The sequence below is a fragment of the Brienomyrus brachyistius genome, chromosome 7 (assembly GCF_023856365.1).
Source record: "Brienomyrus brachyistius isolate T26 chromosome 7, BBRACH_0.4, whole genome shotgun sequence".
Lineage (NCBI taxonomy): Eukaryota > Metazoa > Chordata > Actinopteri > Osteoglossiformes > Mormyridae > Brienomyrus > Brienomyrus brachyistius.
Window position 1 is genome coordinate 3,989,178 of NC_064539.1, and position 21,062 is coordinate 4,010,239.

The following is a 21,062-nucleotide window of genomic DNA, read 5'->3' on the forward strand; positions in this document are numbered from 1 at the left end:
TAAAATGGGTGCAGGACTTTAAAGGCGTTTATAAAACCCGACAGAAAATCATTTGTTTTCTAACATGCAAATCCTAAATCCTGAAAACTGCCACACTTTTTAGTCCTCAGAAATTACTCCTGCACGGCTCAGAGAGTGGCCTAATCTCATTTTAACCAGTCGCCCCCTCAGATGTTCCTCTCATTAGTTGAATATTAAGCATATATCACCAAACCGGCACATTTCTGAGTCTCTCATTGGCTTGGAGGATGTGTATCACCCACCCAACCTGTATGTTAACCAACTGAAAGCCAAGAATCTGTGATTATTATGAAGAGAAGGTCAGAGGTGAATAGACACACCCAGGGGGGAGCGTCAGTTTAAATGCGATTCTTCCTAAGGGCTGGTGAACACATTCCGCATGGAGAAGCGGGCACCGGGAATCCACACTCCTCTATGGGCGCCAGCCGCCTACCTCTCCCTTCCTGTAACATTATACAGTGATGATTTACCACAATTAAGAGGCTGAAAAGTACGCAATCGAGTCGAACGAAGTGAAGTTGGGCAGATTCCAGAACACCGGGACCCACCTGAATTACTGACCTTCCTCACAATAAGCAGACACATTACGCAACAAAAAAAAACAGACATTTCAGGCATCTGCTGCCGGAACGCTCAGTTAAGAACAGGAAGTAACCTCAAAAAGGGACAGTTTTCCATAAGCACACCCAGAACCTAACGTGTAACCTCACACGCTGTGCTAGCCCTTCCGAAACACAACGCCCATTTTCCTTGTCTTTTGTCTAGTGCGTTTTCTCCACGTCGATACCTAAAGAGCCACCTGCCGTTGTTGCACCTGCCCGTTCTCAACTCTCTTCCCAAAATATCGCCCAAGTCCGATCATCCCATCCCCATGTCACCGGTCCTATCCACAGAGTCACGGCGTACACAGACTTGGCTCGGTTACCTTGTACCAAGATTGACCCCCCTCCCCAATCCCCCGCTGGTCTGTGCTCACATCACGCTTAACATTCTGGGTCTGAGCACACGTTTGTAATCACCACACAATTTTTTGGGCTTTAAAAGAAATAAACAGAAAGAAAGCAGTACTACAGAGCACAATGGTGTCCATGATTAATGTCCTTTCATTTCTGGCTTATTTGGAGATCGCCTTGTCATGACACTGAAGACATCTTAAAAACTGAAAAACTGAATGCAACGCACTGATTTTCACTTAATCGTGTTGCAAGTACATAGTACTCACACTCACAATCGGTCTTGTATTTTACCAAATATCAGTTTGTGTTTGTGGCATCCAGTTGTTCCTGATTACTCTCACCAGCTCAACTTAAAATGAACTGGACTTTGCGGGCCAAACATGCTCAGGTACGTTAGACAACTTAGCGTGAGCACACCCACACATGCAGCTCAGCAGACTGACATTCCTTAATCATTCCTTTAAGACATATGTACTTTGTAAACGGTGGTCAGAAAGCCCTAGACATCTTCATTCCATCACACTTGTCACCAATAAAAGCACTGCAAGAAAAGCACCACTTTTCGTAAATCTATATGCAGTGCATTTCTGTATCCTCCCAAAAATGGGGAAAATAGCTTTTACACACAGAAAAGAAAGAAAATTACTGGAAGAGTATTTTACTTTTCCTGACTAGTGAGACTGGGATCTATACTTGGAAAATAAATGTAATTTATTAGAAAGCCTCCACAAACACAGCCATCCCAGTCAAGTGTGTACAAAATGCAGCATCTGCCAGAGACAGACGAAGGCTTGTTAGACTGGTTTGTTTACCCAGTCAAGTTTACTGCTTTGCTAGTTTCATTCCAAATGCAAATCAGTCACCACAATTACTACCCCCACCCCCTCCAAAGGCAGCTAGGTAGATTTGACAGGGAACTGCCTGAGCCAGACGGATGTGTGTAATGGCCAATCAGGGTTCATGAACAGGCCCCACCTCCTCAGGGCAGGTTCCAACAATACGCTTAACGGAAGATCTGTAAAAAACACAAGCACTCAACTCGCTAGCGAGGTGGCAGATACCACAAGTTTTGAGGGCAGGAGGGCATTCATCCGCAGATCTGTGTGGAACTGGGACGATGTGCACGATGCACGACTTTGTTCTGTGGGTTTAGCTCTTGGAGCCTCCAGCACCATCTCTGACGATGGTGACGCAACATCTGCCACCTGCCTGAAAGCGGAGAGCCGATATACAGCCTGTGGCTCCTGCGAAACCCGCTATTCATCCATCACTGGCTGAAACCATCAAAAAAAAAAAAAAGAAGTCTTGTATAACTAGATCTTACCCTCAAGAACTGACACCACCCCGTCCATATTACTCCAAACCACTCGGCACCTCCCAGCAGATCCCAGTGGTCCAGTCACTTTTACTATTCTAAGGAAGGAGTACAGACTCCCTCTGTTGGCCCAGAGACCACAGAATCACCACAACACTTTTGCCACGAGTCCAGCATGGCACCGGCTGCGGGGCGGAAGTGCGGACGAGCCCCCATTTCCCTACCAGTGAGCACATGCTTGTAAACAGGGAACAGACCAGCAAACATGTGAGGTAGGATGTGCCCGACTACAGCTTACGGGACAGTTTGATAACATTCCATAGCTTGGGAGTGAGGGGGGGGTTACCAGGAAATAAAAGCTATTTAAACAGATTTTATTGGATAACACTTGGATTCCGCCCAACCAACCCCTCCCCCCCAAGGCACCAAGCATGAAAGGAACTGATGCATATCCCAACACATGACTCTGGAACATTCTACATGCTGCACCCTAGAGACTGACAGAGGAAAGTGTCACACAATATTTTATATGGAACAAAAACTGTGCCCATCTCAAGGTGACAGCACATGGAGACAAGTGACAGATGGTTTTAAGAATGTAGAAGTTACTATATGGCGGTGGTTCTGAACCAGGGGGGCCTCAGTGAGGATTGGAGGGGGGGCACGCAATTTGTATAGAAACTACAGCTGGGCAATAGTCTACATTGAATTCTTTATGGTATCGATATTTATTCAAAATGATATAAAGTGTCATCATATACTTTAATTGTGCATTAAAAAAGGTTTTGAGATTTGATACTATTTTAACTATTTCTTCCTGGTTGTAAACAATGAAAGAGCTTCAGTTGTGACGTTACATAGAATCGCAGAATCCATAGCTAAAATCAAACCATGTTTAGAGGTGTCTCATGAGGAAGCTGACAGAGAAAAGGTGAGGAATCGCTGGTACTTGGTTCATTTCATTTTAAAACACCGAAAGCAGACGTAGAAAATCGTGATATTTTATTTTTTTTTGCTGAAGGCTAATATCTTAAAACGAGGGCCTTTTTGGTGAAGTACACATTAAAAGGTCGTCAGGCTTCTGCCATTTGCCAATTAGGCTTTATTTTCCATTTTGGAACCAATAAAAGAAGACATTACATATTTTCAACAATGTCTATATTAATGAATAGTAGCAACTTGTCATGACTGCAGAACATGCATACAAGAAACAACTTGTTTAGGGGGGGGGGGGGGGGCAAATGCTTTCCTGGACACGGGGGGTGAGAACCACTGGAGTATACTATGGAACTGATAAGTGTAAGAACAGGAAAGATTGCACATTAGGATTAGTCTATAGCAGTTTTCCCCAAACAGGTCCTTGGAAGCATATTTTTGCTTCTTCACAGCTCCCTAAAATGTGGGCTTTCTGGGCTGTCTGGCAAGGACTTGGAATGGAGTAAAAACGTGGACTATCGGGGTTGGGAAACACTAATCTGTAGTAACAGCAAGAAAAGGAAGAATAAAAATGGCAAATGTTATGTAGATACATTAAATATTTTCAGTTTTAAGGAGTAATATACAATACTAATAGAAATAATAGACGCTAATCGTTACATAAATCACCCATGTAGCACAGTTACTAGAACGTTCTGTCCTGTAAAAAGCAGAACTACGTCCATGTGAATACAAACGCAATCCTCCTGGTACCACTAAAGTGATGGCCATCACACTCCAGGGTACAGATAAATCCTTCAGGAACTTATCTGGGATGTGTCAGGCCACATTCCAGACATGGTGTTTAAAAAGGGAGATGTTTCAAGATTGGGATTCCCATCAGCCAACGTAAGCAGTATGACCGTGGGTTACGTTTGCATAGCAGATAATGACAATAAGGATAAGAAGAGACACCATCTCCCTCAGTACACAGTGACACCACAGTGACCCCCTTCCACTGTCACTCACAGGCCAGTTTGTGGTCCGGTAGACCGCCTTCAAAACCACTGTCACGATGCAGGCTGACAGCCAAGGTCGCAGGCATTGCAGCACAAACAGCGATGACCATCTGCCGACTCTTGGCACGTCACCAGAGCGACGGAAGTGCCTCGATTCACCTTGAACCCCCACTATGCCTGAGCGCAGGGACCATCATCCAATCGCAAAACAAAACGCACAAAAAAAAAAGAAAAAGAAAGACAGGCCAAAGAGGACCCATCCCACATCCTCAAAATGTTTCAGAGATCACGGGGCTATTTTCCCCACGCATTCTAATGAAGAAATAAAGCTGAATAGGAGTTTCAGGTCAGGAGGAAAACTGTGTCACAAAAGAATAAGGACAAAGAAAAAAGGATAATGACCATTTGTTTTTCCAAAAACCTCAAATGAATCCCCAGCTTCCTTTACCAAGATTGAAGAGGACATTCCTTATGGTAACAAGCTGATTACACTCTAGACAAACCCTCAAACCAACAATACTGAACACTGAGTACATCTAATTTTTTAATAACATACATGAGATACTAGGCAATAAAATTTGTCTGGGCATTAAGATCGAGGCCGACAGACTGGAAGAAGCTCCACGTGCACTCAGAGGGGCCGCATACACGGCTTGTTACTTGGCAAATTAACAGGGCAAGAGCTGCCTTGACATTTTACAAGAACGTTAAGTTTTCCCAATTTATCCCAGTAACTGGAATGCAGGATGTTCTGCAGGGCGCCTCCAGGACTTCAGCCTGCGTCAGAGTCCTCAGCTCCTGCCTGCCAGGTCTAAAACCTCCTCAGCCAGTCCAGTAGCAGGCTGCATTTCAGACCCGCCCAATAATGAGCCGGGTCCCAGGAGATCCGCTTGTTCGCTCACTGCCACACTGGAAACAAGCATTTCACCCGCTCCGTTCCCCAATAACGTCTGCAGCGCCATGACCCAAACAGACAAAGCACCCTTTTCAGAACACTTCACCTTGAACAGGGAGTAAACACTATAAATTGCTGCTCAATCATAAAGGGACACTTGTTTGCAGCAAAGCAACAAACCATAGAACCGCCAAGTAAGGACATCAGATGGCACATGGACTGAGCCGCAAAAATACCCTCCTACCTATAGGCTCATTTCTTGTGGTTCCAGTTTACATCCAACCAGCTCATGAGACTGATTAAGCTCCATGATGACTAGCAAGGCGGGACAAGTGAGGAGCCATGAGAGAATCAGGATTCTGGTCAGATGAACCGGAAGATGTGAGATTCTCAGCATCCCCCGGGGTGATGCTAACCCCGAACCTCAAAACAAGCCACGAGCCAGGGGCGGGTCTCACTCCAAGACTACGCCCTAAGCATGCTCAGCCATTCTTGGTCTTCCAGAAGGGAGAAGCAAGTTTCAGGAATCTACATGCAATTTGCCTCCAGTCACAAAGAGCATAAATCCACTATAAATTCCTCTTACTGTTACTCTGTCGGATGAGTCTGTACTGAATTTTACACTAATTTCTGTAATGAATATTTCAAGGAGGCAGACAGACAACATGGGCTGCCATCAAAAAAAAAAAAGATTCTGTATTTGAGAAAAAGGGGGGGGGGGGGTAAGGAATTCAAAGCCAATACCCTAAAAGACAAGGCCCCCAAGAGGCTGGCTGGGGTGGTGCCCCACACGAGGCAAAGCAGGAAAACATCACACATGGACGTAGGACGTCACTTAGCCTGCACAGGCCCACTAGCAGAATGCAGAAGTGGGCAGAACTCAAAACTTGGGCTAGAAGAGATGTGGGGAAAACATGTTTACCAGTCTACTGCTGAGGGGAGGGAGGGGTGTGACGAAATCAACACAAAGCATTTGTGAATGTAACCATTGCCCCAAAATCACATGCCAGGGGGTGATGTGTGGCTTAGTGGGTTAGGACTCCGTACCTGCGATTGGAAGGTCGCTGGCTCACTCTGGCGAGCCAGGGATTTCATTTCATAGTTGGGGCTCTGAGCTAGGCACTTAACCTGAATGGCTAACCCTAACTAATCAAGACAGGATGGGGTTGCATGGCAGAAACACATGGCAAGCCCAAAAAATAGAACGTCTGTGTTTACAGGTGGGACCTGAGGGGCAGAGCCTACACACAGAACAATCTAGTGACAGACTAACAGCCAGTAAACAATCACATTTGTCATATCACCATGGAACTGCCTAGATTCAGGTACATAAAGTGCCTTTCCAAAAATGTTCTGCATCAAGTCAAATCTCAGGGACAGTTATAATTTACACTAAAAGCCAGAATACTGTTAGCCACACTCCAGGGTTGGAAAACTATTCAAACACCATCATTAAAAAAATAAACATTAAAAAAGTATGCCCCCTCTAAGGGTATCATCCCCCTCATTTTATTTTCAAAGATTGTCTTACAAAAGTTCCAGCGAAATTGAGTTTCAATGAAAATACGCTTCTCTTTATAAAAAAGACCAACCCAGAAATTTCCTATACCGATACGGTCATTCGAGAGACCTGAACCCCCCCCCCCCCCCCAGGGCGTACCTCCTTGACAACAAAGGCTCTCTTTGTCACCTGTGCCAAAGCCGCCAATCGCCATGCCGTGTGATCAAAACGGTAATTTAAAACAATCTAAAAAACAGCAGACCTCACGAAGGTGGAGGCTTTCCATCTCCATCAGCATCTCTGCCCAGTCAGCCTCCTCCAATTTTAATGAGAATAATGAATAACTGGTAACAGCAATGGGGGGGACCAAAGATTACCGACCACTGGATGTGCAACACCAATGTTGACATGTGTGGGGGAGGGAAAGGGGTGCTGCTACATTTAGAGACTTCAGCATGTGTCGTAATTCTCAAGGGCACATTCTCACCCATTGATTTTTGCACAACAATGCAAAGGGAATCATGAATGAGACTCTAGGGAACTCAACAGGCATGAGTACAAAACACCAACGGCACTTTAACATTTATGGGAGAACCCAGGTCTAGGGTTTGCATGGCAGAATCTTGTCTAACAGTCACCTCCAGATCACACCAAGAACCAACCCATGGAACTTCAATGTGTTCAAGATGTCAGAATACTCCAGCATAAAACTCCTGCTTCACCTACATGTTTACAAACCACCAAAAAAACCCAGACATCTGCATTGAAATGAACCAGTGCCTGGATGCTGCATTTCCTTCAGCGGCACCTCAACCCCTCCCTCCCCAAAAGTGCTTTTACTTCTCTTCAGCTCCTCCAATGATCCGACGTCACGCAATCCCTCATGCAACCTAGCGATACGCGGTGTGTTCAGGCACAGAACAGAGCCTCCCCACACTCCTGAAGTTCGACCCATTGCTTGAACCTGTAGAATACAGGAGAAAAAAATGCATCTGAGACTGCAGCAGTGATTGGCTGAAAGAGCTCCTAGGAAATGGCTCGAGACAAAAAAATAAATAAATAAAATCAGCCTTTGTCAAACACCTGGAAACCATGTCTTTATAGGGGAGGTCGACTGAAGCAATTATTCTACCAAAGTGCAGTTTGCAACGGAGACGATTCTGAAATTCCTGTTAACCTGGCAGCACTGTACACTTTACCATGTTCCAGACAAAACCACTGGGAAACAGTTATAGGAAAGGAGGCCCATTCTGATCTGGCTTGATCAAGTCTGATCAGGCTGATACTGCACCTTCAACAGGAAGTCGGTTATACTGGCATAGCATCTAGTGTTGACCTTGAGCAAATCTTTTCTATAGAAACTGCGTTCAAACACCAGGGGCATCAAAATATCAGCGAATATCCACGTACCAGTAACTGCAACCAGAGTAACATTTGAATTATATTCCAGAAATACACACTTCATATTCTCTGCATGAAAGACAATTTTAAAAGTTCACAGTAAATTCAGCTTTCACTACATGACCATAATGACTGGGGGGGGGGCTATGAGGGGAGGGAGTAGGTGACTGCAGCTTGAGAAATTCCGCCTGCCTCCATGTTCCATGCAGGACAGCCAGTAAGACAGGCCGTTCTGCTGCCGTCAGCCACTATAAACAGGCCGACGTCACATAGGTACGACTGGAGAAGCACTGCTACAGCAAACTGCGACTTTCCACTACTTCCTCTTCCCCCACGTCACCAGTCCAATCAGAAGCCCAGGGCCTCCGCTACTTCCTGACACCCCCTAGGTTTTTGTGTAAAGAGGAGAGGGGGGAGAGAGACAGAGAGAGAGGAAAGTGAGAGAGAGTGTTGACAGGAGTGAGCAGGCAGCCTGATGCTGATCTTCCGCAAAACAGGCAGTGGTGAAGGGGGGGATGGGAAGGGATGTAAACATTGTACCACGTGGAGGGGAGACCAGACCAGCCACTCAGCTGCTTCATACAGTCCATTCCCACTAAACAGACTAAACGGGATTCACAAAAAAGCACCACCTCAACAAAAAAAAGGCACACAGACACTTCTATGCAGTTTATTCCCAGTTCAAGTCTGCTAGCACTTTATTATAAAAGTCACTTTAAAACACTGCATACCCACCCAATTTAAAACAGAACCCAACACTAAACTTTCTACATCCACGTATAACTGCTAATTCCTGGCATATGAACACTCCTCAGGAGTTTCTGCCACACACACACTGGGGCATAAAACTGGCTGGCAAAGCACGCGATTGCATGTCATTAGCATGCATTCACACCTTTACCTTTGCAGTAAGAATATAAAAGGCACAGGCCTATCGACATGCCACTCAAAAACAAAACAGAATAACAACGAACAGGATCCATGCTCTGCCTCACACTAGATGGGATTACCATGTGAACAGCTGGCTGTCATAGTCAGGGAGGCAGCACAAAGAGGACGCCAAACAGCAGGAATAAAGAAGCGCCAGCGAGGTTAGCATCTGCCGCTACACTGCGTGCTAAGACCCTGGAAGGCCAACGTCGGGCACCGAGGGCAGCGGGACGCGCCGAGGGCAGCGGGACGCACAGAGGGCAGCGGGACGCACAGAGGGCAGCGGGACGCACAGAGGGCAGCGCTGCTACCAGAGCAGAAGGGGGCTGGATATCAGCTGGATGTTGGCTCAGCTTTCCGGATGCTGGATCTGAAAAGCTGCCTGTAAGGTCCCTGGACAAAATACGCAGCAGCAGGATCTAATAAAACTGCCAGCCACATGGACGAGAGCTGGAGGAAAGGGGACACCGCTGGCATTAGTGACAGAAGACTGGGGGCCTTTCATCGATGCATGCAGTGGGGGGGGGGGTGCTTCAGAGGTCACTAACTATGGGTGAAGCTTGTGTCTTTCATGAAGACAAAGAGGACATTCGCTGGGGTGGGAGATTCAGTTACACACACAGAGTAAAAGTATGAATATTCTGCTGCAGTCACGCATCCATTCTGCAGTTGGCCAAAGTAATTTGTTAAATTTAGCAGAGACAGACACTGGAAAGCAGAGATACTCCACATGGCCAGCAGGGTCACACTGTTATGGCAGGTCACGATTCAGATTAAATTTGGGGGGGGGCAAATAAAATTACACATCCGGGACAAAACTAACCAAACAATTCAAACCACTCATAAACCAACAAACCTCTACACGCACATCAATGCCCAATGGCACAAACGTGATGATGGGTAAAGCAAAATCCTGAGGAAAAACACACACACACCTCATATGTGAGGTCACCATAACAGAAGCCACCGCCTGCTACGTAGCAATAGGAAGACGAGCATAATTAGGGAAACAATGACTTCAACAAGGTGCTTAGGCGACAGGCACATTCCAGGACCCTGATGAACATCACATGCAGTGTGTGCACTCTGGTACTGCCTTGGCAATAACTCTTGATTACCCGAAATGTCAAAAGACGCACTTTGCAGATGGGGGGCCTTTTTCTTCCGGTGGTGAATCAGATAGCACCGGAAAACAGAAGTGTGGTTGGCAAGGGTGAAAACAGCGAGTCTTGCACAAGCGTGGGGGACGAGGGGGTGGGTCTGTCTCCCGTTCTCATACGACATGGAAAATGCTGGCATGGATCAGGTGACACTTCCATCCCAAGGATGGGCTTGGTTACACGCGAGGCATCACCTGCCTTTAGTGCACTCTCTGCCAATTTGTGATTTGGTCAGATAAGTGGCCCAGAACGGCACTACGGACAAAGACCACTGCAAAGAGCCCGAGATGGCTGCTGTGCCTGCAAATTAGTAAGGGGGGGGGTGACTTTGGGTACCCGGGGGTCTCCCCACATGCCACCAAACCCACACCAAGCAACCAACTGTGACCGCTAACTAACAGCGGATCCCACAGGCTATGACTCACCTCATAATAATCATCATCATCCTCACGAAATGCACCACAGTCACGTTACGTGACACTAGGCCAGACAGATCTTTATCGGAGGAACAGATAAGGGAAGAGGCTGCTTGCATATGGAAGACAGAATGCAGCAGATCAAGCTTTGCTCCCTCAAAGCAGAGCTAAAAAAACCAGTACAGCCCGACAAATTCTGTCCAGGGCATAGGGGGAGGGGGGAATTGATACAGCAAGGAAATTTAACACGGCGTAAGAAGGCCGCAAATTAAATCGACTTAAAAGATAGAGGTGGGCGCGTGAATAGAGTGCAGTTCGGGGTGCATTGTACAGCTTGTGCCTTGGCCACCTGCCACCGTGCACCTCCTACCCACACCCTGGGGTGACACATGACCAGCGCGTACCATCAGTGTCGGACCGGGTCATTCAAAAACGCACCATTGTCTGGGGGGAAACATAAGCCACGTCCAAAACAATGCCCTATTAAGAACAGCCTGCATTAATGAAGGCCACAAAGTGGGGGGGGGGGGGTCGCACTGGTGAGATCACAAGTTCGATTATGCACCATGTAGGCAGCAGATGGATGGATAAGTTGAACTACTTCACATCTAGGACCAACATGGTAGCCAACAATGGTTGGTCCAAAGTTAAAGTGACAAGAGGGATTGTCACACATATCTCGGGCCTCTACCATTTCTAAGGAGGGGGGGGGGGGGGGGGGGGGGGGGGAAGTCACAAGTGATGGGGAAATACTTCAGCTTCTTGTGTGAAGTGTGAAGTCTGGGGTCAGCTGACCAAGCCTGACGAGCTCATGGGAGCCACCTTCAGGCTGGTCTCTTGTCCGATACTGAAGATGGTACATCCACTGGAAGGAGGAACACAGATAAAAACAAGAGGTGATAAGGAAAACTGATCAGAGCCGTCAACTGATACCTCAAGCATCTGACCTTCTATCTCTATGTACCAAGCAGAACTGTTTGATAGATAAATAAATAAATAAATAAATAAATAATGCCGCAGCTCAAAAGGCCTTTGCAGCAACATGGGTCTATGAAGATGTCACTGTGACAAAGGCAGCATCTGTAGGTAAGAACACAACCTCAGGGGCACCAATGGGAAGGTTGTCCAGCTCTGCGACGGCCTTAATGGCTAGAAGAGCACAGCTACAGCTCCCAGGAAGGCTGAAGCTGATGGTGCTAGAGTGACAACATGGCGAAAAAGTGACATCCAGATGGTGTTAGATTTCAAGTTAAAAATGTAAAAATCAGACAGAACCTAAAACTAGGCCTCAACGTCACATGCATCATACACCAGTTCTGTGTATAGAAAGGCCAAAGTTAAATGGCGCGCACGCGCGGATTCCAAAGCTTAAGTATTTATAAATCAAATTATTCTAGTGTACACGTTTTCGCATTTTTCCCCCCACGTTTAAAATTCAGTAGCATGCATGCATGCCTAAAACATCACGCAGAAATGCAGCAGGAGACAAATGAAGCACGTAGAAGGTGCCCAGCCCACCCTGAGCTGCTAGGGCGTCGGCCTGAACTGCCACTCTGCAGCTCGGGTCTTTCCTGCAGCCTCACACAGCAGCATCAAGACCTGAATAATTCAGCATGGTCTGCCGCCGCATAACAACCCTGCCACGCTGGAGCCTGCCGCTGAGCGGTCAGAAGGCTGCCGGGCGCTGACAGGACATGGCATGCACCGCAGAGCCGCCCTCCGCCCCCGCCACTCAGCGGGCACTGCAGAGATTCACCATCGTTTTGGTATACATTCTCTCTCAGATGTGCTTAAGTAACCCGAATAGGGTCCCAAACAGCAGGGGTGATGGGAGAGTCTATGGTGAGGAGCAGAGGTTGCTATTTGGGGGTTGCTAGCTTGGGCTGCAGCTGGCGATAGCAGCCCGTCGTATATCACAATGAAGTGTAACTGATGCTGCTGCCAGTAGGAGAAAAATCGCAGGGCATCTTAAGTATTCCGCACTTGCGTATCCTTGCTTGGAAGATATTCAAATCCAACTGCAAATGCCTCAAAAACGCGTGAAACAAGATGTACAAATGAGGTGGAACAGTAGTTGTTACGTATGTCTCTAGTAGCCCAATTAAAGATTTTTTGGCATGCATTTTTTCTATTTGTATTTACTAGTTCAAAAAAAGAGCTCTGGTATGAAATTGGTACTCAAATCAGCAGATATCCTCTGTGCAGGTATCGGAATCATAGCGGCACTGAAATAGTGGGATCTGTGCACCTGTAAAGAAAAGAGCTATTATATTGTATTCAGTATCAGTATCAACAGTTGTGTATCGGATTGGAACTTAAAAGATGTGAATCAGCCCATCCCTACTGATAAGACATACTGATGCTCCTTGCCACTTGGCTAAGGACTCAAGCATTATTTACAGGGGGGGTATCGCATGCATGCAAGCTATGGTACGTGTGCATATGTAAATATTAGCTTTATCAGACAGAGAGCAAAAGCAAGATATTAGTTTCCTAGATCTGCGGGGGGGAAAAAAACCCAAAAAAACAGCAAAGCTCAGCTGTAGGAAGCTGAAATATGACAGATTCTGAAAATAGCATACAACATACCGCAGACTTAATTCCCTGGGAACCCGAAACGCTGTACATGAAAGTGGAAACACAGCAGCGGGGGTGGCGGGTGGAATACTAATGAAAAATGTGCATGGATTAAGTTGCCAAGATGTGATGGAGTGTGACGAGCCAGCATGGTGTATCTGGCACGACTGTGTGCCACTGGCATCCAGCAACACACGGCAGTTCCCAGGTGCCAGTCGGAAGTGTCCCTGCTGGCAAAACCAACCTTGTGCCGGGGACACCAAGGGGAAACTCACCAAAAACTGCGGGCAAAAGAATATAAGAATGGTGACAAACGCTGAGAAATGACAGAACAGACTGGTGGATTGAGGGACGGCAAAACCTCGGACAAACGGAGCCACACGCACTAAAATATATATGATGCCGGTCAGCACTTTCAATTCATGAGGAAAGCGAGGACTTTGAGGAACTAAACCAGAGACCGGGGGGGGGGGGGGGGGGGTCACAGGTCAAAACCACAGACTGAACGAAGCAGTCACATTTCCCTTAAAAAAATGTCAGATACCCTAATGGAATGAAAATAAGAGTGTTACACATTTCATACAATACTATGAATGACTACTCCGAAACGCGAGAAGCTGAAATGCACGTCTTAATATACATATCCAGTTACCACCAAAACAAACACCAATATGTTTTGGCTGAGAGCTGATGTATGACCTTGAGCATCCCCCCGGCAAAACAAAAAGTCCTGAATCGACAATACGGCACCATTACAAATAAAACACGCTAAAATAAAAATAATAAAAATCGCAGAAGTTTGGGGGATGCAGGCAAAAATACGATCCCCACCATGCACCGCAGGCTTCTCGCATTACCAAAGCAGTACAAACAGACCAAATTAAAGCAAATTAAAAAGGTACTACTCGGGCAATTTGAGACCAAGCAAACGTGCATCATAGTGCCCTCCCCAGCCTGCATGCACAGGATAATTTATCACAATCTCTTAATTGGAGCCTGTGCCTTTTGAGGTAAAAAGGGATTATAGAGGTACTTTCTACCTTATCCTGCATTTCTGGCACCAAGTTAGTGGGTGTAACGGCGGCAGAAAAAGTGCTGCATGCAAGGAATAACTGATGAATTAAAAGACATTCAAACAGATGACTGGAATTCAGGCTTCTAGCAGACATACGTGATGTGTATAACATGCGCTTCATTGGAGGTGGTTGTTCTTGGTACTTGAGACAATATATGACGCCAAAAACAAGGAGAGTTAGGGTATGGACAACTACAAAAACAAAAAAATTAAATCGTTCCAATCACGGGGCATATCTTAGGGTCATGCGGTCAAGCTCTCCGCTACATGCAAGACAGACAGCCGGTCCCAAACACTCAAATCCACCCCCGGGAAGATGAAAGCATGAGCCGAGCATCTAAACAGGTCACATCAGTGCGATCAAAGGCGACAGCGACTGGTGCCAGTCGGCCGATGGTCTGATGGATATCGGATATAAATATGCAATAAATCAGAGAAGGTCTCGGATGGCATATTGATGGGGACACGCGCATGCACGGCGTCCCCCTGCCGACTTGATACAAACCGCTTTGCGGCGTGCATCTCTGTGCATGTGTCCCCAGGTTAGGTTACCCAGCCACGGGAGCCCAGCACGCGCACCCGGACGCACCTTATCCAGCTCGTCGTGTAGCTCCGACAGGGTGGGTCGTATCAGCTTCTCCCCCAGCGGCGCCGCAGTCTGCCGGTAGAAGTCGATGTTGGGGACTGCGTCGATGGTGTTGTGGCCGAAGGTGCGCAGGTAGTACGTATTGGTGTGCGTGTCGTAGTAGTAGTGCTGCTGGCCACCCGTCGACGAGTGCAGGCTGCCCTCGCTCATCACCGTGTCCCCGTTCTGGAAGGCTTCCATCGGGACGGCGTCCGGACTCCCGGCACCGCTCGGGTCCACGAAGTTCACGACCCGGAACCGGCCTTTCGCCTCCTCGCCACCGGTCGCCGGCTCGGATCCATCGTGTGCCTTTCCGGACACGGAGGTGGCTTTGTCGCCGGCCGCACCGCCGTCCCCGGCGGACGCGCCGGCCGCCTCCGCCACGAGATCCACCTGGAACCGGCTCTGGCTCGGCGTTGGACCAGCAGGTTTGAGTCCGGCGTCCGGGAACAGTCCTTGCCCCGGCGGAGGCTGCTCTTCATAGGGGGGAGGACTGGATGAATATGATGGCGCTGACATGGCAAATATCTACCCGGCGAATTGATACCAGCGATAAATGAAAGACCAGCCCGTACCGCAAAGCCCCCCCAAAAAAGCCCCCGGTATCACTGCGCTCTGGCTGCTAAAGTGCCGGGAAAGGGAGCTTCGGAAATCAGCAAAGGCGTCCCTGCCGCTCCGCCTCCCTCAGAACATGCGGGTACAAAGGGGTTACGCGGGAGCTCAGCATCCGCCGGAGGAAGCGTCTCTTCGGAGGGGGAAAAACGGCATCAAACTCGTAGCCCAGAGGTCCGAAAACAGAAGGGCAGTCTCCCCCGAACACCTCTCCTAAAAGCCGTACGCGCCACCTTCTCCTCCAAGAGATGTCGCTCGTATGGATGCTCCGCTCTCCGACCTTGCCGCAGATCCTCCTTCAGCAGCAGCGCTCCCCGGACTGCTATATAGACACGCCGCAGAGGGGCATCACGGCACGGGGGTGGGTCCCAGCCAGAGGTGAAATCTCGCGAGATTTCCGCATTGGGGAGGGGCGGTGGTTTTAGGGCGTGCCCATGCGTATGAAATCAGACGTCGGAGGTGTGTTTTTGCCCAAAAAGAGCTGTCCACGAAATAACGAGGTATGAGTGAACCGTGCCGTGACTTTTTATTGTAAGGCGATAAAAAGGCTCATTAGATGGAAAGGGCGTAATGAATTAAATAATTAACTACTTCCCTTATGACCGCACTACATGTATAAAAAACAACGTGCCTGTTTTATAGATTAATTATCTAATTGAAAATACATTGTGACTACGTTAAAAAAAGCATACTACTAGGGGATTACCTAAAATGACTCTGCTCTCTTGAGGTAGGGCATTTTTACAGGTAGTGAACAAATATAAGTCTTTGAGCCTCCACGTAGAACCAAGAAATGCAAATTTTCACTTCAGCGTCGGCTACTTCAAAGTTTGCAGCTTGTTCTCCCGCATAGAGGTTATATGAGTCACACTTCTTTGTAGGTGTCGCAAAGAACCGTCTAGACAGCTTTAAAAATGCTATATCGAGCATTGATATCCAGCAGTGTTAAGAGCTCTGACAGATTGGAAAATTCGTAAGCTGGCTCCGGGGAAAGTCAGTTTACATTCTGCATGTTAGGATCCAAATAACTACTTGGATGGTGAGGTGACATTACGCATCAATCTTACTTTTGGCGCCAGTTATGATGGAGAATAAGCAGAGAACATTGTTTTATGGAACCCAGGACTCGAGGACATCAAGGAGATGACTCCTTTGCAAAGAATATGGTTATGGAAACATCTGTGCATCCTTCAATCCATTCATCTATCTCCTAATGGCTGTGGGTTACGGTATGTGTAGAGCCTATCCTAGGAAAGATCACACAATGCAGAAGACAACCTGGTCTGGAAGCCAGTCCATCACAAGGCACACACCCACAATCACACCGCAAAAGCCACTTTAGCTTTTACCTTGAACTAGTAGGTAGATAAGCAAGAATGCTTGTTGTTATAAACATGCCAAAATATGTGTACGATATGGGTAAACACCTGACCTGTGCATGTTCTGACCTGTAAATTTGCATGTCACTAATAGAATAGAATAGAATAGAAGCAAAATTTTATTGTCATCATATACTAAATACACAATGAAGGAAGGAGTGCGGCTCCTGTTCAGTATTATAAAAGAAAAGACAAAAAGTAGTAAAAATAATTACAAAAAATACAATCATACAAATAAAGACTTGTATGTATATGGCCATGTAAATGCAGCTGGCCATAGGAAGCAGGTAGTAAATATTAATACTCTGCTGTGGGTTAAGGAATCACAGAAGTGCTGAGGTTGGATTTGAACTGATAACCTTCTGATTACAGAAGCACAGGCTTGGCCCACTGAACCACATGCTCCCCCCATCATGATTTTGTTGGCAGAAGGCTATGCTAAGTAGCATAAGACAGCAGTATACATAAGACAGTAGTACAAAAGAATATGGTGAATCAGGAGACACTGAGCACGACCAGAAACCAGCCAGGTAAAGGGCAGAAGCGAATTTCTAATGCCAGAGATGACCGTTAACTTATCCGACAGTTTTGCATGAATCGCAGGATGACATGAAGTGATCTTCAAAAGGAACAGGAAACATTAAGTGCAGGTGTGACGTGCAGGACAATTCATAACAGGCTCCTAGAAGCAGGACTTAAGTCCCATAAAACAAGGAAGGAGCCCTTCATTAATGAGATGCAGTTTGCAAAAATAAAAAATTGTGCTGTGTTCTCATTTCCACGGCTGTATGTATCTTGCCCTATAAGTGTACCTCTGCCAACGGGAAAAATCCATTAACGGTCCATAATTATGAACAAGGCACTGCAGTTACTTAGAATCAGCCATGAAGCTTTGAATTACATACTATGGTTTCCAAAGACAAAAGCTCTCAGTAAACCCAGCTACAGGTTTCATGGTTTAATTCCAATCATGTCATTCACCTTTCTGCAGATACCCCAAGGCCTCAGTCACAGTGAAGGGGGAACAACAGGATCAGGAAGGGTAATTTTTTTATCATTTGTAGGTCTACTTTCATTCCATATATGGGAAAAAAAATCTCCCTTGCAAACCGTAATATGAAATAAGAATAGAATTCAATCTAAATACTCCAGTGACAGTGATATAATGGTTATGAAATAAGGTCCAGACAACTCTCTTCCTCTGTTATTTTAACACGGTTTTATTGCGTTTTCTGTTTTTTGTCTACCCTTCATTTCTCTGAAGGTCGTCTCTTCAATAAGACGGAGCATGTTAGTGTTTCAGCTTAGCCCCAGACCAGACAGTTTCGAAAAGCAAAGTAACATGAGCTTTGGAAGTGATATTGCATGGCATTATGGTAGGTTAATCTATAGTTTCTAAAAAAACAAAAGGACAAACGGCGAAGTGCATTTACGCCTCTGCCTCTAGTCATTAGTTTCTCAGAAACCAAAGGCAGCAACCAAATATTTACAAAGTAGTAGCAGTGTGCTCAGTCTTGAGAGCCTGAATCTTCTCAATAAAACACAATAAAAGAGTTCAGTTTAAAGAAGCAAAAATGATTTATTGATTCCAGGGTGGGATCGTGGTGCAGTGGTTAGCACTGTTGTCTGACACCTTTGGGACCCAGGTTCGAGTCTTCACCCGGGTCTCATGTGTGTCGTGGGGTTTCCTCCAGGTACTCCGGTTTCCCCCCACGGTCCAAAAACATGCTGAGGCTAATTAGAATTACTAAATTGTCCATAGGTATGCATGTGAGAGTGACTGGTGTATGAGTGTGCCCTGCGTTGGGCTGGCCCCCCATCCTGGGTTGTTCTCTGCCTCATGCCCATTGCTTCTGGGATAGGCTCCAGACCCCCCGTGCAGTTTGGAAAATGGATGGATGATTGATGCCATTTCATGGTCAAAATTCATATAAAATCTGCTGAATGTTTTTTAAAATGTCCCCTTCCTGGATAATAGGTGACATATTTATAGATTAAAATATAAGACTGTGCTTAACCTATGGAAACCCTCTATCTACAAATGCATTAACATTTATTCCTTATTATTATGTCCAGTGCAATTTGAATTTTAGAGCTTAAAACAGCTGCACTACATCCATGAATGTTAATTCATATAAAGGGCTCAATGGTTCACCAAAATCACTATTACCCATTGACAAATAAGTGCTCAAAAGCAATTTAGGAAGCATTGCACATTTTTTTAAAGGTAAAAAATACTACAAAGCTTCACATCTGTCCCAAGACTATAGTGGACTCGCTAAAACAGAAACAGGTTGTAAATTTGGCCTGAAGTGAATATTAAAAGTAAAATATAACCACCTGGTGACAGATTAACCTGTTAAGGGGGATGTACATGCAAACAGGTGGAATTGGAATAAAATTCTCATCGTGTGGAATTTCAAGGAGTCAGTTGGTGTGCATATCAACGATGTACTAATGTTACATGATGAAAGCTAGATGTCCTGTTTATTTTATTGCTGACCTTCAAAAAAAAAAAGAAAAAGATGGCCTCAGGCCTTTGGCTTAGAATGGTGTGACGAGGGCCTTTCTGCCACCCCACTGTCATATACTGTGAAAGTCATTCACACATCAAGATAACAGTTCTCAGCTTGTCTCAAGTATACGAGGGAATCGGCCATTTTGTTCACACCTAAACATCTGAGCCAAACCAAAACTGCGTAGTTCTACCCAAGACATCCTCAGATATTTCCATGACTAATGCTGTGCGCTCGTGTGCAGGCTTCTGCCACTGGCAACTGAGCATGGCTGGTGTAATTTTACAAATTTGCATTTATGCCATAACTTGCATTCGCTCACCCATTCTTCTCGGAAAGCTCTTGCCCTAAGCTCCAGATATGAGTCTTTTGAGGAGCCTCTTGGATAAAAAGAGGTGGGTGGGGAAGCTGGGGTGTTTGTGGGATGGTTGCAGGGTGCGTTTGCAAAGCTTCTCCGCTGGGAGTTCAAAGGTCACTGCTGGCAAGATTCTTTTCCCACAGTAAATCTTCTCAAAAGTCAGAGGAAATAATCAAGATAATTTGCTATAGTTATTTACAAGATACGTTATTGCTCTGCACTGACGTTTCACTAATAAACGTTTAACTAGCCAGAACTATGAATTGTATGGTGTTGATTTTTTTGTCTTCTTGTGGGGTCACTAGTTTTAGTTTCTACCCCCAAAATGCTACTCCCATTCAAATCTATACACAAACTAACACATCCTCAAGGTATTGAGAGAAATTCCCCCCTGAAAGTTTTTTTTTAATCCCTGGCACATGAAAGAAAACGCATCATGACCAGCATCCTAATGTTCTCCAGATAGCACAGGCTACCAGTCAAAGTTAAGATGTGACATTGTTTCAAAGGCTTCTCAGGTCCCTGTCACTGACCTCTCCCCTTCCTGAAGTCCAACAAGGTTCCCTCATCCTCCCCCTCACACATAGTACACAACTAGTTCCAGTTGCTTTGTCCCGACAGACGACTCAGATCCCAGTCGATAAAAACCTCATGTTTCAAGAGCAGCATCTTCCCAGTAGTTATCACGACACCAGACAATTAAGATGTTACATTATTTCTATGCCTTCCTATGATAAATCACCTCACTGCACCCCACACTGGACTCTTAGGCCTGACCCTTAGAAGGACATACTTTTATCCACTAATTATTTATTCATATTTCTGTCCATTCCCACTCACTACTTTTTTCTGTATATCCATCCATCCATTCGTACATACATTTTTTGAAGCCGCTGAGGATCCAGAGCCTATACCGGAAGCTACGGGTGCAAGGCGGGGAACAACCCAGGATGTGGCGCCAACCCATCGCAGGGCACACACACACCATTCACTCACACAGGCAAACCTATGGGTAATTTGGTTACTCTAATTAACCTCAACATGTTTTTTAGGTTTTTGCTCCTTCTCAGCTCCCTGGAGGGAGACAAATGTGGGCTGTGTGGCAGGGAGCTGGGAGGGAGCAAAAAAATTGACCATCTGCTGGTCCCTGAGAACCAGGTTAGGAAACACTGCACTAAGCAATACAAGTTTTTGCTCTATGTTCTTATAGTCCCTGTTTTATAAACACGGCATGAGTTCAATATAGTGCATGACAACCAGAAGGTGAAGAGTGTAAGGTCATCAGTGTAATAAATGGATGGCTGGTCAGTCCTTAGAATCTCATACGAAACTGGCCAGAATGTGATACATGGCTTTTGATGTGTTAGGGCCTTAGTGAAAAAAAATTCATC

General features: G+C 46.1%; 1 protein-coding gene and 1 long non-coding RNA gene across 2 annotated transcripts in view; one reads left to right on the forward strand and one right to left on the reverse strand.

Moving 5' to 3' along the window:
* The window catches only part of slc12a2 (solute carrier family 12 member 2), a 37,447-nt gene extending 21,647 nt beyond the window's left edge, over nucleotides 1-15,800 (reverse strand). The window contains exon 1 of the mRNA XM_049019004.1: nucleotides 14,771-15,800. Within this exon, the coding sequence (XP_048874961.1) occupies nucleotides 14,771-15,325 (555 nt within the window). The 5' untranslated portion in view covers nucleotides 15,326-15,800. The remainder of the gene's footprint in view (nucleotides 1-14,770) is intronic.
* A 144-nt stretch (nucleotides 15,801-15,944) lies between these two features.
* Nucleotides 15,945-18,526, forward strand: LOC125745823 (uncharacterized). The gene is made up of 3 exons (XR_007398782.1): nucleotides 15,945-16,647; nucleotides 17,789-17,839; nucleotides 18,062-18,526. It is a non-coding gene; the product is annotated as an uncharacterized LOC125745823 (long non-coding RNA).
* The last annotated feature ends 2,536 nt before the right edge of the window (nucleotides 18,527-21,062 follow it).